The 15546-nt window shown below is 38.7% G+C and overlaps 1 protein-coding gene across 1 annotated transcript in view; it reads left to right on the forward strand.

The window, feature by feature from the left end:
* adamts18 (ADAM metallopeptidase with thrombospondin type 1 motif, 18) overlaps positions 1-10024 on the forward strand; it is a 67175-nt gene extending 57151 nt beyond the window's left edge. The window contains exons 19-23 of the mRNA XM_079446441.1: positions 840-1044; positions 2690-2884; positions 4047-4295; positions 4392-4569; positions 7430-10024. Coding sequence (XP_079302567.1) covers positions 840-1044; positions 2690-2884; positions 4047-4295; positions 4392-4569; positions 7430-7548 — 946 coding nt within the window. The 3' untranslated portion in view covers positions 7549-10024. The remainder of the gene's footprint in view (positions 1-839; positions 1045-2689; positions 2885-4046; positions 4296-4391; positions 4570-7429) is intronic.
* Positions 10025-15546: the final 5522 nt, after the last annotated feature.

A 15546-nucleotide genomic window follows, 5' to 3' on the forward strand; every position in this document is an offset into this window, starting at 1 on the left:
AATAATAATAAAAGGAATGACCTCAGACTTTTGAATGGAAGTGCATTTATTAGTTTATTTAAACATACCAACATTTAACAAAATATGTAAATATTGTCCTTGTTGCAAATCTGTGCTGAATAACATATTCTGTATATTCTTTATGCTTTAGTTATTTATTGTCCATGTTTTAATGTGCTAATAAATCAAATATATACAGAATACATTTAGGTGAGTTCTTCTTGTCTTCGTTCTCGCTGATAATCAAAAAAGCCTTCTTTAATGTATGTGTTTGTCAGTGATTTCACTGAGAAGATTTAGGCTGTCGCAGATTCAACATTCTGTGATTTTTTTTTAAACTGAAAGACTGGCCATAGAGGGGCACTGTTACAATTTCACAAATATTGTGTGGAAGCACTCTTATTTTATGAGTATACAGAAGGGAGACATTGATGCATGCCAACTGTTATTAATCATATTGCTGTAGTGAAACGGATTAATCTGTTACAGAAACTTGGAGTGGTATTTTTGTAATGTGCATGTTGCATATTTAGAAATCGTATTCATGAACTCTCTTGATGCGTCTCTAATATATAAATTCTTAGGCCGGAAACTTCAACGTAAAGGATAAGTGCATGTTTGTATATGCCCATATTAGCCCACAGGAGAGGGTGGGGTGGGGTCATAATCTAATAAACATCACATTATGTAGATTTGTTTGAAGAAGGCTCTCTGTGTGTGTGTATGTGTCTCACATGTCTGTGCCATATGGGTGTAAAATGTTCTCTTCCATGTTAAAATGGGCTGAAACGTTCATACACGAGGTTCATGTCTGAAGGTCAAATTGTTTGTCTTGACAGTTGGACGACAGGTAAATGGGGAGTGTGCAGTAGAACATGTGGAGGTGGGCAGCAGACGCGAAACATCCGTTGCATGAGGAAGGTGACGTACCAGCGGGAAGAGGTGGCGGCTCACTCCTTATGTCCAGTAATGGCTCCGGCCCAACTACAGCCCTGCAACACACAGGCATGTCCTCCAGAGTGGAGCACCAGCTCCTGGTCACAGGTATGTTTATATAAACATGTAACCTACATTACATTACCTCCACTGGATTTAATAAGATGTCATCATCAGGTGTGCGACTAAAATCAATAGAAATAGAAATCTTTTGCGACGTTATAATAATGTCTTTACTATTTCAAATAAATTTTGTTTTTGAACATTCTATTAATCAAAGAATCCTCAAAAGTCACATATCCACGAAAATATTAAGCAGCTCAACCACTCAATTTGAAAGTCATGGTTTTAACAAAGATAATAATAAGAAATATAAGAATAATGTGATTTCTTGATTAGCAAATCAGGATATTTGAATGATTTCTGAAGAATCATGCGACACTGAGGACTGGAATAATGTCTGCTGCCAATTCAGCTTTGCCATCATAAAAAAAGTTGCCATCACTTTTTTGTTAAGTTGTAATAATATTTCACAATATTCCTCTTTTACTGTAGTTTTGGACAAAATGTGGCCTTTTTGAGCACGAGATTTCTTTCAAAAACAATAAAACTTATACTGAAGTCATGTATGAAACACAATAGTCATATTTCATGCAGATTCTGTTATTCTTTTGTAAAATCCCACATTAACAAAAGCCAGGTACTTAAGAGCACTAGCAGTGCATTTTGTCTTATTTTGTTGTATTAATTGGTTTGTCTCCCTTTAAAGCATTACATCCTGTTTGATAGTTACAGAAATAAGTATCAAACATGTAAAATATGTTTTTAAAATTAACTTCAAGTCAGCCTCATGTACAATAACCCTAATGTACGCTAACTCTCTTTCCTTCCTTGAGGCTAAAAAAGGGCAATTTTTGCTCTTTATTTTGTCCCTGTTCATTTTCTTGCCATTGTGTAAATAATCAAGTTATAATGAATAAAGTTTAGTTGTCTGAGCTTGACCAGAACAAGTTTCTGAAATTCTGCTATATACCCTTTTATAGAAATCTTTCCCTAAATTACAGCACAGGCGTATTACATTTTGAAAAGTGACCGCAAATGAGGTGAAGGTTTGAGATGCCCAGAACAACATAATGGAAATCGATCTGTACGTCACATCAGTGCTGAAACATTACTGCCCCCTGCTGTTATTGCACATGTAACGCATTGTGCTCCATATCTCTTAACTGTTACATTGCTTTCATTAAGAATCTGTTCTGCATGTATTGGACTTCTAAAAGTGTTCTCTCTGAAACTTTGGTGATGTTGGAAAGTGTAACTTTAGATAAATGACTACTTCACACATGGTTTAATCTAATATTTTGTAATATTAAATATTTTGTTTTGCTGTTGCTACTTGTGTATACTTTGTTGAAACACGTTGCCAGAGTTAATTTCATCATTTGCAGCAATACTGAATTCTTTAACCTTTTTTGTTTCAGTGTAATCTTATGTAATATGTTAAATCATAAATCTTTGAGAAGATTTTGCAGTAGAAGTTGATATTGACTGAATTCCTCCTAAAGGTCAGGTTGAGTTCGCACCGCCTGTCTCTAGTGTTCATATCAACTGTTGTTTGAGGTGAACTGCATGCCACTGTGACCTTTACAATGTTTAAACTAACATCTCTCAAAGACCACACGAGGGTAACTCTCACTCTCTCTCTCTTTCTCTCTCTCTCTGTGTTTGTCTTTCTTTCCTTCCTTCTCTCTAGTGCTCTAAGACCTGTGGGCGAGGGTTGAAGAAGCGCAGTGTTTTCTGCAGGAGCACTGATCCAGGTGCCAGGGCTGTGGTGGTGCCTGACAGCATGTGTAAATTACACCTGAAGCCCAAAGCCCAGGAGACCTGTGTGCTGAGCCGCTGCCCCAAGAATGAGCGTCTTCAATGGATAACTACCGCCTGGGGAGAGGTAAGGCCCCTCATAGGAATATCAAAGGTTATGTAGAAGCACTCACACAAACAGTACATATGTAACATGCACATATATTCACCCATTTAGCCCTAATGAAGAAACATTCATGTGCATGTTAAAGAGACATTTTCATGGAAATCTCACAATGCTATATCCATATCCAGACAGCATACTGATTCATGGCAAAGTTCATGGCAAAGTTTGAAAAAAAATGTTATTCACTTTAAGTTTGAATCACTATTGAAGTAATATACTGTTGATGAACATCCCAATGATTCCATGTAAACATGTGCTTCATGCTTTCATCAACATACAACAAAAATGACAGTGGTGAGAAAACAGCAGTTAAGAAAACCAATCAAAGTAGTCAGAGCCCGAGAGCACAGCTGCCTATTGTATAATCACTGTTTACTACAAGCTGTTACAAATTCCAAACAAACTTAATTTTGCCCTGATTTTGTTCAAAATGGCATCACACCAGTTTGTTCTTCAATTTTGCTTCAAGTGTATTTGTATGACAGTATGAAAGGACACATTGCTAGAATTCACTACAGAACTTTTGCCCAGATTTTTAGCCTGATTTACAGTCTAGAGGGGTTAATGCTATAGTTGCCACAAGTCAGAGCCAGTCTGCAGATTTCACTGAAAATCACATAGAGTGTGATGGGCTCAGATTAATTAGCTTCAAACTATAATTTGATGATGTGAGTCGATTTTAGTTTTCAGTTATTATGGTTTTCCTAGTGAAGAGGCGAATGTTTCTGCATGAGTTTGTTGTGTTCGAATTGACTTGAAGGTTTGAGCGTGTGTGATCCTCAGTTGTATGATGAGCAGTTTTTCATCTGCAGCCATTTACAAAGTCAGCACGTGTTTGATTCCTAGTTTTTAAAAATCTCTTTAGATTTAAAAATCTCTTTAGATTTAGTGTATCCCAGCCTTATGGTGTTTATTCAAAAACAAGCATTTGATTCCAGTCCGCTAAGTGGCATTTTCCGTTCTGCGGTTGTACTTCAGTATCCCTCTCCCCTCCAAACTAGCAGCATTGTTAACCCGTTGCTATGGAGGAACGAATTGATCTTGTAGTGAGGGGTCAGGAATATTTTTGTGTATATATTTATTTATTTACCTAATTATCTGATTGTCCGGTTGTTTAATGCAGTGTTCGGCCTCCTGTGGAGCAGGAGTAAAGAGAAGAGAGCTGCAATGTGGGGAGAAAGACTCCCAAGGAGGCTACACAGAGTTCCCTGCAAGGAGGTGCAGGAACCTCCGCAAGCTCCAAGCAGACCTTGAGCGAGCTTGTAATAATGGCCCCTGCCCAGAACCCCCACCTCCCCAGCTTCTCCAGCCTGGCCCAGACAGGGGCGGCGCTTCTGTGACTCTGGGGTGGTACTCCTCTCCTTGGCTGCAGGTATGCGCAACTAGTTCATCACAACCAATCGGGGTTCTGCTCTGTTTCTATTCTGCTAGACATCTAATCTTCCTGTCTTGCCTGTGTGTCTTTCAGTGCACGGTGTCCTGTGGTGGTGGGGTACAGACACGTAGCGTTCAGTGTCTGAGACAAGGGCGTCCATCAGTGGGCTGTTTACCTCATCAGAGACCCATAAGCTCATGGGCCTGCAATACACATTTCTGTCCTGGCCCAATCCCAGTCCCCGTCCCACCTCCCTCACCTACTCTTAAAGGTACAAGCCTTCATTTATTGATTTACAAGACACTTAAATCCAATGTACACTACAGTTAAAATGTTTGAGGTCGGTGAGACTTTAAGAAATTCGTTTTTTTTTTCCATCTGGAATGCTCAAAAGTGACAGTACAGACATTATAAGTTATAGTATAATATTACATAACATTGTTGTTTAAAAAAATGCTCTTTTAAAGTTGATTTTTATTAAAGAATTCTAAATAAATGTGTCTTAGTGTTCACAGAAACATTAACCATGGATTCTCAGGAAACATATACTGATAACATATATTTGCTTTAGATAAAGCATATGCCAGTTGCATAATACATGTATATTTTCCACAGCCACAGTGTTAATTGTTGTTGTTGCTTTGTTTACATATGTATCATATGCAATTATCAAGCTTGATAAACATCAGTGGTGTTTACACTTATTCATTATGTAGTGGGAAAAACAATGCACTTTTTACTTGTTGATTTGAAACCACATTGGTAGCTCAAATGACTGTCTGCCATGATTTAAATAAGAAACTGAAATACATTGTGTGACTAAACAATATAATTTAAATGAACAAATCATAATTGTCATGTACTGTACACAGCTTAATTATAATGCTAATGAAAACAAAGATCTCTCCTCCACAGAGAACAGAGGTGTTTATAATTGTTTATTCTCATGGGAGAACTGAGTGTGAGGGCCTTCTGAGCACAGGTCAGGTCCTTATCAGTATGCCGGTGCAGTATATCCAAGTGCTTTTCAACATCCCCACAATGTCTCTATTCAGAGTAAACAGCACTTACAAAAACACTGAGTGTTTGTGTTAGCAGTAGGGATGCAACGATACCATTTTTTTCAGATCCGATCCGATCCGATCTGATCCAGAAAATTCTGAGTATCGACCGATTCCAATCCGATACCAGCGCAGTTTTTTTTTTTAAATCAATGTAGAATTTCTATACTTCTGTGTCACTCTTTTGTGTGTTAAACAATCTATTAGGCAATTTCATTTTAATGAAAAAATAACATGAAAAAATATATAGGGGCTGTTTACACCTGGTCACTTCATGCGTTTTGTAATATAAATCTGATCACTCAAACCACTTCAGGAGGTGGTCTGGACATCTACAAACAAAACAAAACAAACAAAACTGGACATGTGTAAATGCATTACTTGTCCCAAAATGTAAAAAATAAAAATAAACGTGTGAGACCGTGTTATAGGCTATATGACATTATAGTCAGATGACTGCGCTAATGCAACACGCATCGCCGCGGATGAGTAGCTGAGTATCTCTTCAGCAAGCAGACACGCAAACTGCCGCGAATGAAACTGAAAGTAAGATGCAGACGATCAACACAATACTCTTCATTAAAAGTATAAGACAAACTTATCTTTCCAGTGCCGATGCCACGTGCTCTCCTATTGCGGTCTTTGATCTTGAAATGAGCTGATAATTAATCAAATGCAGCGCTTATCTTTTGATTTCGTTGACGTGAATTTCATTACATTTAAATATAGCGCAGGAATTGAAGATCGGATTTATATCCGTTTTTCGACTTTGTGGCCATGTGTAAATTGAAACGTTTCAACAAATCAGATCAGCGAAACCGCATGAAATGACCAGGTGTAAACAGGCCCACTCATAATCTATGACAAAAATATTATTATAAATTAGGTTAGTGGATAATTTAGCAGCAAAATTTATTCTAGAAAATCATGAGTGCACAATTAAATTTAGAGTGCACTAAACATTTAGTGATAACATTATTTAGTGGGGAACAAATAAAAGTGAATATGCGAAGGACTATATCTGGTAAAATGTTACACATTACTCTTTATATTGTTGTAAAATACATTAATGAAAACAAGTAAATGTATTTATAAATATAAACTACAAAATGAAAAGACATTTCTTTTAAATGTATAGCACAATGAAGGCAGCGACATATGATAGGAGTCCCATCTATCATATATATCATAAATGTTGCTGCCTCCATTACTGTGCTATACATTAGATTATTAATAGCCTTGATAGGACAGAACAAGAAACGCTATAAATAATCTTTCATTGCGCAAAAGCATTATAATACGAAAACTCCAATAGAGAGCGGCACAAAGCGCTTATGGCTTCCCGTGCGCAGAATGATGCGCTTGAATCAGCACGGAGTCACAGCGCGCAGCTCTGCATAGAGAAGCTCAAAGCACAAAGGAAAGAGATATTGGTGCGTAGCTCATGAAATCTGTGCATAGTTTATTCATCCTTTTCGTTTAGCAGTTTTAACTCTCAGTTATTGAGCGCTCTTGGAGAGAGTTTCATCGTCTTGACTGTCTTAACCGAACGTGACACAGTTTGAATGCTGAACGGAGGAGGACAGACAGCAGCAGCGGAGAGAAGAATTTACGTGAACTTGAATTTAACGACTTAAATATTCATCTGTACCAATGTGTCCCTGAGCAAGACACTTAACCCCTAGTTGCTCCAGAGGCGTGCGACCTCTGACATATATAGCAATTGTAAGTCGCTTTGGATAAAAGCGTCAGCTAAATGAATAAATGTAAATGTAAATGTAAATCTGTACCTCACATTAAACTATGGAAGGGCTTCAGAACACCTGGACTTTGACTTTATGATGCTTTCTAATGTTTTTGTGCTTTCGTGGGGCTTAACAATAACACAGAATAGTATATGCACAATATCGGATTTGGATCGGTCTCGTCTGACCGATACCCGATCCGGCAGAAATTCCAGTATCGGAGCCGATACCGATCCTGAGTATCGGATCGATGCATCCCTAGTTAGCACTGTTGTTTTTAAGGGTTAGAATAAATAATAGTCATTATGTCTCTTTCCATTAACAGAAGACCAACCTTGCATCGACTTCTTCAGCTGGTGTCATCTGGTGCCTCAGCATGGTGTTTGCAATCACAAATTCTATGGTCAACAATGCTGCAAGTCCTGCTCCTCCAAAAGACAGTAAAGCAGAAGATCTTCCCATGAGCCTCCTCACTGACTCTGAGATCTGTAAATCATTGTCATACAGATAACCACTATGGACAAAGTTGATATTTGCCTTCTGTGGTAAAGAGGTATTCCAGTGGACCATGTCTTGAGAGATAATGAGAGCCTGGTATCCGAGGAACTCAAGAAACTCTGTACATTGGAAAACTGCTCCTGGTTCTGGCTTCATCAGTGGTGTATCATAACTAGAATTGTGGTTCTTCCATAACCAATCTGCAGGCCATTTATATTGTAAATATCTCTGCTTGTTCTTTTATGATTGGAGATGTGACCAGAGTTTAAAGCCATTAAGAGACTTCCATCATCAGTTCATTTGTATGCTACAATGAAGACCGCCAGATGACCATTGGTGTGACTGTGCACATCTGAAGTACTGTAGAATTTCTGTCAAGTCTTTGAGCTCCAGGCAAACCCATGAGACAGAATGTTTACCAGCAGATCTGTTCAGAACTGAGGGATGATTCACACAGCGTTCCACTGCACTGCTTTTTAATAGTTTCATCTATGTATACATGTTCTCGATGGTTGTCCGTTGCTTGGTGTTTTGCTGCTTTTTTAACCTCTTGCATGTGAGTGCTTTTTTTTAAGACAAGTGTCGAGTAAAGAGAAGTTGAATGTTTGACAAAGCACAGCTCATAAATGTCAGCTTCAAAACAGTGGACCAATCAGAGGAAACCAGGGGCAGGACAAACATCAGTAACAACTGTTCATCATTTGTTTGAGGAAGAGTTTAGCTATAGCCACTGTGAATTTATTGTTATCTTAATTTCAAAAACAGTATATTTCACAGTGAACAACTCAGCCTGTAATCATTTAGTCTAAAGGTGTGGTCACATTAGTGAAATATTTGTGAAATTTTGCATCAAAATTGTCCCTTGTCTAATGTTAGCAGTGTAGTTATGAATGAAGCACAGCTCACACAGAAGTCACTTTCAAACCAAGCAACTTTATTTGTTGGTCAACGCAACAAATCTATGTTTCACAACTTGAACCTGTTACAAAATCTGCATGGGGAAACCTTTCTTCCTCATGCAAAAGTCTTGATCGCATGGATTCCTATTGAAATGACTGGAATTTGCTGAACAATGGTAAATGTAACCACACCTTAATACTGCCTGCTTTACATGACTGCTTTACTTTGAGTCAGTGAATCTGTTGAATCAGTGTTTTGGTGCAATAAGAAGTGCAGCGCACATTCTCATTCCATCATCTTTTTTTCACAAAATAATTAAACTTATATATTTTATTACTTCATGTGTTTACTTCACTATAAAAACACTCTGTTCTTGTATATATATGAACTAACTTCAACTTTCCCTCCTGTCACATCTCCACCATGCAGGCTTCTGATTTTAATATACATTAACATGCATCAGTTTTCTCTGTGAAACTGGTGTGACCTGTAATGTTGAGTCACAATCCCGTCTGATCGCCACAGAAGACTAAAGCAGACAAGATAGATGTATCATTGATGAAGATCAGTGCTTCTGCTGAAATATATAGTGGGTCCATTGGTGGATGAACTAAGTTTGTGTATGACTGCCAGTATGTGTGTGAAATTTGTCTGCGGTTCATGCATCCCTGTCTCCCACACAGTGTACGAGAGGGCTGAGCTCGTCCCAGATGTGTGTCAGAGAGAGTAGAGTAGGTTGCTCTCAGTCACTTTGTAGGGACCAATTAGTGTGCAGGAGTGAGTGTCATGTTCAGGAGGAGGAGAAGCTAACAAACCCAAGCCTCTAAGGACTTGGGACCTCATCTCGGTTTACTTTGTTAGTGCTCTTCATCTCTTTCTGTTTGCTGCAGTTGTTGGGCCACTGTTTTGTGCTTAACGGAAGAGTGGAGTTTTACCTTAGTAATCCTTTTCCAGGGTTCAGGTATGACGGTCCTGCTCTGACAATAAACATTGGAGCAGATGGCACATGAGTTGTAGCAGAAGCACTCATTCTGTCCTCATTTCATTCCAAACACTTCATTAACAGTCCCCAACGACTCGACGGGACATTTACATACACTAAGTGCAAAAGGTCACTTTTAAAAGTAGATGTTGCACTGCAGGGTGCTCTTTCCTTTTTCCCTGAACCATTTTAAAGATTACTTACGTTTATTAGTTGTATAACTTTTGGATCTCCATTAGTGAACTCTTGGTCTCTTACAGTATGTTTCATTTGTTCATTACTTGACTTTAAAAGTGTTCCTAATCACAAACAAATGGAAAAATACATCGTTTAGCCTAATTCGTGTGATGTTACATATGTTGTACAAATGTCTTTCATCACTGTCTGAATTGAAAAAGTGTGTAATTTATTATGTGTCAAAAATAGTTCCTGGGCTACAGTTTTGTCTGGAGAGGAGCTTTCTGTATAATAGCACACTGTAAGTGTGATATTTAATATTTTCACTGAAAGTTTTATAATAAAAAGTATTTGATTTACTGTATTCCTCTAGTGACGCTTTTTCCACTAGTGCTCGGAGAGATTGAGACGAGTACAGGAAGCCTTTGAATGATGAAAATGCTGCAATATTTAAGGAATGAAAAATGATATGCTGTCATCACAACAAATTACAATGAACATCAAGCCAGAAGCAAAGTGGATTTTAGACAAAATACTCCCTAGCATATTGTCGACAAGGAAAACAGACTTGTTCTCTGTGCAAATATAAAACATAATTTAAAATGTGCCACTAAGGGCCAGACATAATAATATAATAAGCTATAAACACATGAAAAAAACCCCAACAAAAAACCCTCTAATACAAATTGCAATGTTTCCCAACCAATCGTAACATTAAATACCCCAAACATTCATATTCTTGTTTCCTCCTTGTGTTCCAGGCAAAATGTTCCTGCATGTACTAAATGCCGTGGTAAATCACACTGAGTTTGCTTAAGTCCTCCTTCGACACTCTTGAATATCGTTTCCTCCTCATAATATGCACGCATTTGTCATTTGTGTCATATTTCTTAATTTCCTGTGTGTACAATTATTTGTGATAATTTCTGACAGCATCGAGAGACTCGTAAAAGAAAGGAGCAATTCCTCATCCGTGTCAGTGGATGCACTGGATATGAAGACTGAATACCAAGCACGTCTGTGGCATTTCTATATCCTCTTGTGCATGGTGCAAACTCTCTTTGTTTCTCTCTCTCCTTGCCTGCTCACATAAACAAGCACACAGTCTCTTCACTCTCTAGAATTCACTGTGTCACTTCAGCTCTGGCAGTATGATGCTTCTTTAGAGTACCCATCACTTCTGACAGGCTTTCTAATCACATCTTAACAGGACACTGGCCATGAGCACTCTCTCTTTCACTCTTTTCCAGCTCTCAGATGAAGTGCAAGCTGTCATCTCTTCCAGACATATCTCCAATCATCAACTAAAGGTTATCATCCAGCATTCACTCTGTGCCCCTGTGGGCAATAGATCACTCAAAGGGTGAATGCACATGTGAGGGATCCTATAGAACAGTCATTCACAACAGGAGGGTCACAGGTCAGTTCTGATCATAGGACAGCAGAGAAAATACTGAACACAAGTGATAAACTGCAACTATCCATATAATTGTGTATTGTTAAGGAAACAAACAAAATCTAAACTTTTAAAAGGTTTCACTTCGCACATGTTTTGTTGTTTGACAGTGTGTTGTGTCATCTTTTAAAATCATCTGTCACTTTTTGTCAAAAAAAAAAAAATCTTGTTGGATCACTATTGATGCATATTAAAGCTGCAGTCCTGAACTTTTTTGTGTTCAAAATTTATATAATAAGCAAGTACCCCATTCTACATTTTCCCAATCGTGTTTTGGCTTGTCCTGAATCACCTCGGTACACCTATAAGTGTTTATACTCGGGCTATTTCAGACTGGTTCGAGTAGGTACCGCTGCGGAGTAGCCCGGCTACAATGTTCCTCCGCACGCAGTTCTGTTTATTAAAGTTTGGAATCGGATATTATTTGATACATCCCATCAACTTTTTTTGTAGAAAAAAAGAAGCATCATGGAAGTCATGAAATTTTAAAGGTATGTGTTTTACGCTTTATTTGCCGTTGGAAGAGCGAAATCGAGTGGAAATAGTGAGAACTGGTCCACGTGCAATTTTGATTGGCTGTTTGTGATTAATCACGTTCAGTTGTGCATGCTCAGCGTTGACCTGCTTGTTGCATCCCTTGAGGTCCCTGTCTGGTACTTTGCATATTAGGCTTTTATTTTTGTTTGCTGCAGTATCAGAATGTTACAGTTTTTGTGTTGTAGCAATCTTGTTCCCAGAAATATTAACTATTGTGATGTGTGTCATTGTTATGAAATAAAATGACTCATTTCATAATATTGAACATATTGGACTCCCTTGTTAAGTGTAAACTGATCTAATCACAGTTGCATTCATACAGAAACCTTATTCACACAAGCATCCTTCTCCATGTCTGCACTTCTCTTCCCATTTCTTGCTTTTTTACACATGCGTACACACACCCACCCTTTCTCATTGCCTCTGTGGGAGAATTTCAGCGTAGGTTATTTCGGGAGGATTAAAACGTCAGTGTGGGTTTAGATGGCTGTGATTGTGTCTAGGCTCAGGAGCGGGGCTCATTTGTAGCTGTCAATCGGCATTGGCCTTTTCTCAGTAATGTAAAGATGGCAGTCTCCGTGGCCCCGTTTTTCGCTGCAAGAGCGATCTCGCAGATTATCATCTCAAAGGGACTGATAGCAGCTCGCTCCACCTTTGTGTGGCTGCCTCTCTAGCTGAGCGGAAGACCCCCGACCCCCACAGTCTCAACTCCTGGAAGCTCTGCGACTTTGAAAAGTTTTACTGGTGGCATTAAAACCCTGTCAGAAAGTCTATATAGGGGAGATTTGTGGAATGCCACCCACATTTTACAGGCTTTTGGGGGGAAAATATGGCTGTATAATGGAGCTTGACACATCTCATAACCTGCCCAGTAAAAATGGTTTAGTGGTAACATCTCAATTAAGTGGTTTTACTCAAGGCAATAATATTATTTATCTGGATATATTGGGTTATATCAACAACAAAATTTTTAAGGGTCAGATCAGGTGGAAGGAAATACAGTTGCTCCTTAAAGGGAAAAACAAATTTATTTAATCTTTTACTTGCCTTTGTGTCGCTCCATGCTGACTTACTTTCTTCTGCAGAACACAAAAGAAAATATTGAAAGCTGTATTCTATGCGTATGTCTCCATGCATTTACATAGAGACTTCGACTTTCAAACTTCAAAAAGGATGCAAAAGTACCATAATAGGTCCTTTCGCACCGCAGGAACCTTTTCATAGTACCCAAACTAATTGTGGAACTACCCACTTTCTGGCGTGTTCGCACCGTGGGAACTAGGAATGGTTTTAGTTCCAGGAACTCCGTTTGGAAGAACTAAATTAGCTCCTACTTCAGAGTAGGGTCTAAAACAATTCCACAGGAAAGTACGCTGATTGGCTAAACGCTTACAAAAACGCCCTCACCTGCCATGATTTAAAACACAGTGTAAACACATACTATGTAAACATTCCATGTCCGTTATTGTGAAACCCGTGAGACACAACAAAAACCACAGCTCCGATCACAGCGTCCTCCATCCTCCTGGTGTTAACGTCGTTGTTCTTTATTTTCATTGTTGCCGTTGCTGTCGACCATCTTACGTCACTTCCTAGTACCCACTGTCGGTGCGAATGCAACCCTTTAAATGGTACTGGGAAATAGTTTGCGCAAAATCGTCCGAGTACTTTAGTACTGTACTTTTAGTTCTGTAACTAAAGGGGCTAATAAGAGCAGCCCCTAACTTGTGTCTTCTGCAGCCGTATTATACATTTTGTGTTAGAAACAAATTGGAGTCACTAAAATCAGCTAAAAACGTTGACACCCTCGCTAACTCTTCTTGGCCCACTGATGAGAGAAGCATATCTGTATCATAAAAGCTGTTATTTTGAGTCATATTATTGCAATGAATCGACTGATCTGATCTGAAGATTATCATTGAAAAATGACTTCAATTTTGGACTTTTTCTCATAAAACACTATTGAATAATTTAATGAGACGTGAAATGTAGCACACGTCACATGGACTGCGTTCATTATGCTTTTATCTTGTTTTTGTGTCTTTTTTGAAGCTTAAAAGCTTTAGTTTATTCGATCGCATGCAAAAGATCACTGAAAACAAATTGTCATCACATTTTTTCCTTTCGTGTTCCACAGAAGAAAGCAAGCAATACGGGTTTGGAGTAAATGATGACAGAACCATCCATTTAAGGTAACAACTGAACATTTTCACATAATTTGCACAGACAGAGATAAAGGAGCTAGATGTATTGTAGCACTGAGACTGTATTCTCACCTTATCAAACTTAGAAAGCACTGAGATCAGAAGATGTAGCCCATCATGCTGACTGAAATGAAAATTACAATTTCTAAAATTTCCTTTCAGCTTTGCTCTTTTGCCCTATATCCCATTGCGAAAATCCAGTCAGAGATGCTCAGACACAGCATGATACAACACAATTACAGTTATTATTTGTCTTATTAACTTCTAATTGGAAGTCTGCACATCTTTTTGAGATTTTGTACAAAGTCCCAATGTATTCCTGCTTATATTCCCTTATTTTCACTTCCCACACACATAGATGGATAAATAGTGGAGTCATGGAAGTGCAATGTTGGCACTTCAAAAAGAGAAGTCCACAAACACCCCCTTCCCCAGCTTTTCTGAATAATGCATTTCGCAATGGTTAAGGGCAAATTTACTGCAGCATGTCTCTGTACATCTCCTCCACAGATCATTGATTAAAATTGTAATTTATTGGGTTTTTTTCAGTGAGCTATGAATATTATTGATCTGTGTGTTTGTGGCTGTGCTCTCTCATCTATCTTCCTTTGAGCGACTTGTTCAGATTTTGCTCCCCTTGAAATGTAAGAATTGATTACAGTTCCTATACTGCAGACAACCGCTGCCTCCTCTTCAGCCTCGCTGACCTTGGCACAGAGAAAAAGACGCTAGTGCACGACGAGAGAAGCGCTCTGTCCCCCATTCTCTTTCTCTCTTTCTCCTCCACTTTAACCTCTCCACTTCAAGGCTATTGCGATGCATTTCATGAATCTTAAACCGTCGTGGTGTATTACCTTAAAGACCACAGGCAATCTGAAGTCCTTCCTTTTGACACTCCAGAATTAATCAATTTACTGCCAAAAGCAGATCCATTTCTTGTCAGTGTATTTCAAGGCGCTGATGTGCCTGATATTGTAAAACAGCCTCGTACCTGCACGCACACACACACACATACCTACCGACCGACCCTCTTCTCTCTTCTCGCCTCCCCTGAGATGCTGTGTGTTGGAGGGCATCGATTTATTTTACATAGTAATACAAACAGTGGGAGGGAACGGGTCACCTCAGCTATTGCCACCTGTGCGTCGGTATGAAGCACATGGCACAGGTCAGTGAAGTCCTTTCTGCTTGAGTGACTGCTGCATATTTCATAGTACGCGTGAAGAATGCCAGCTGTTCCCTTTAGAACGGGGACGTTCGAGTGGAAGCTGGAAGTGAAGCAGCACTGTTCCGCTTGACTCCAGTAGAGGGAGGTGCTCACCTGCTGTTGAGCTGCAGGCTTTGTCTCTGAGGACAGGAACCAGAATTAGATTTCTTCAAGGATGAAGAAGTGATCACACAAGCATTTTAGGAGGATGTGTAGATGCAGTGGGTTTATGGTTTCTTTTCTGATGAAAGATTTGTGGACTGATGTATCTCTATTTGACCACCAAATTTGTTAAGATGCATTAATTACATTCAAAACATTTCATTTTAGTACTTTTATGGAGTTGGGTCAATGAAGCAAAAGTGTCCACAATAAAGAAAATTCTTGCAGATTTAAGAGATTTTTATATTATTGAAATAAAAATGTACGTTTTATTATATTAAAAATTGATTGTGGTGTAACCAAGTAAAAAAAATAATAA

This window comes from Barbus barbus (assembly GCF_936440315.1).
Source record: "Barbus barbus genome assembly, chromosome: 2".
NCBI classification, from domain to species: Eukaryota; Metazoa; Chordata; class Actinopteri; order Cypriniformes; family Cyprinidae; genus Barbus; species Barbus barbus.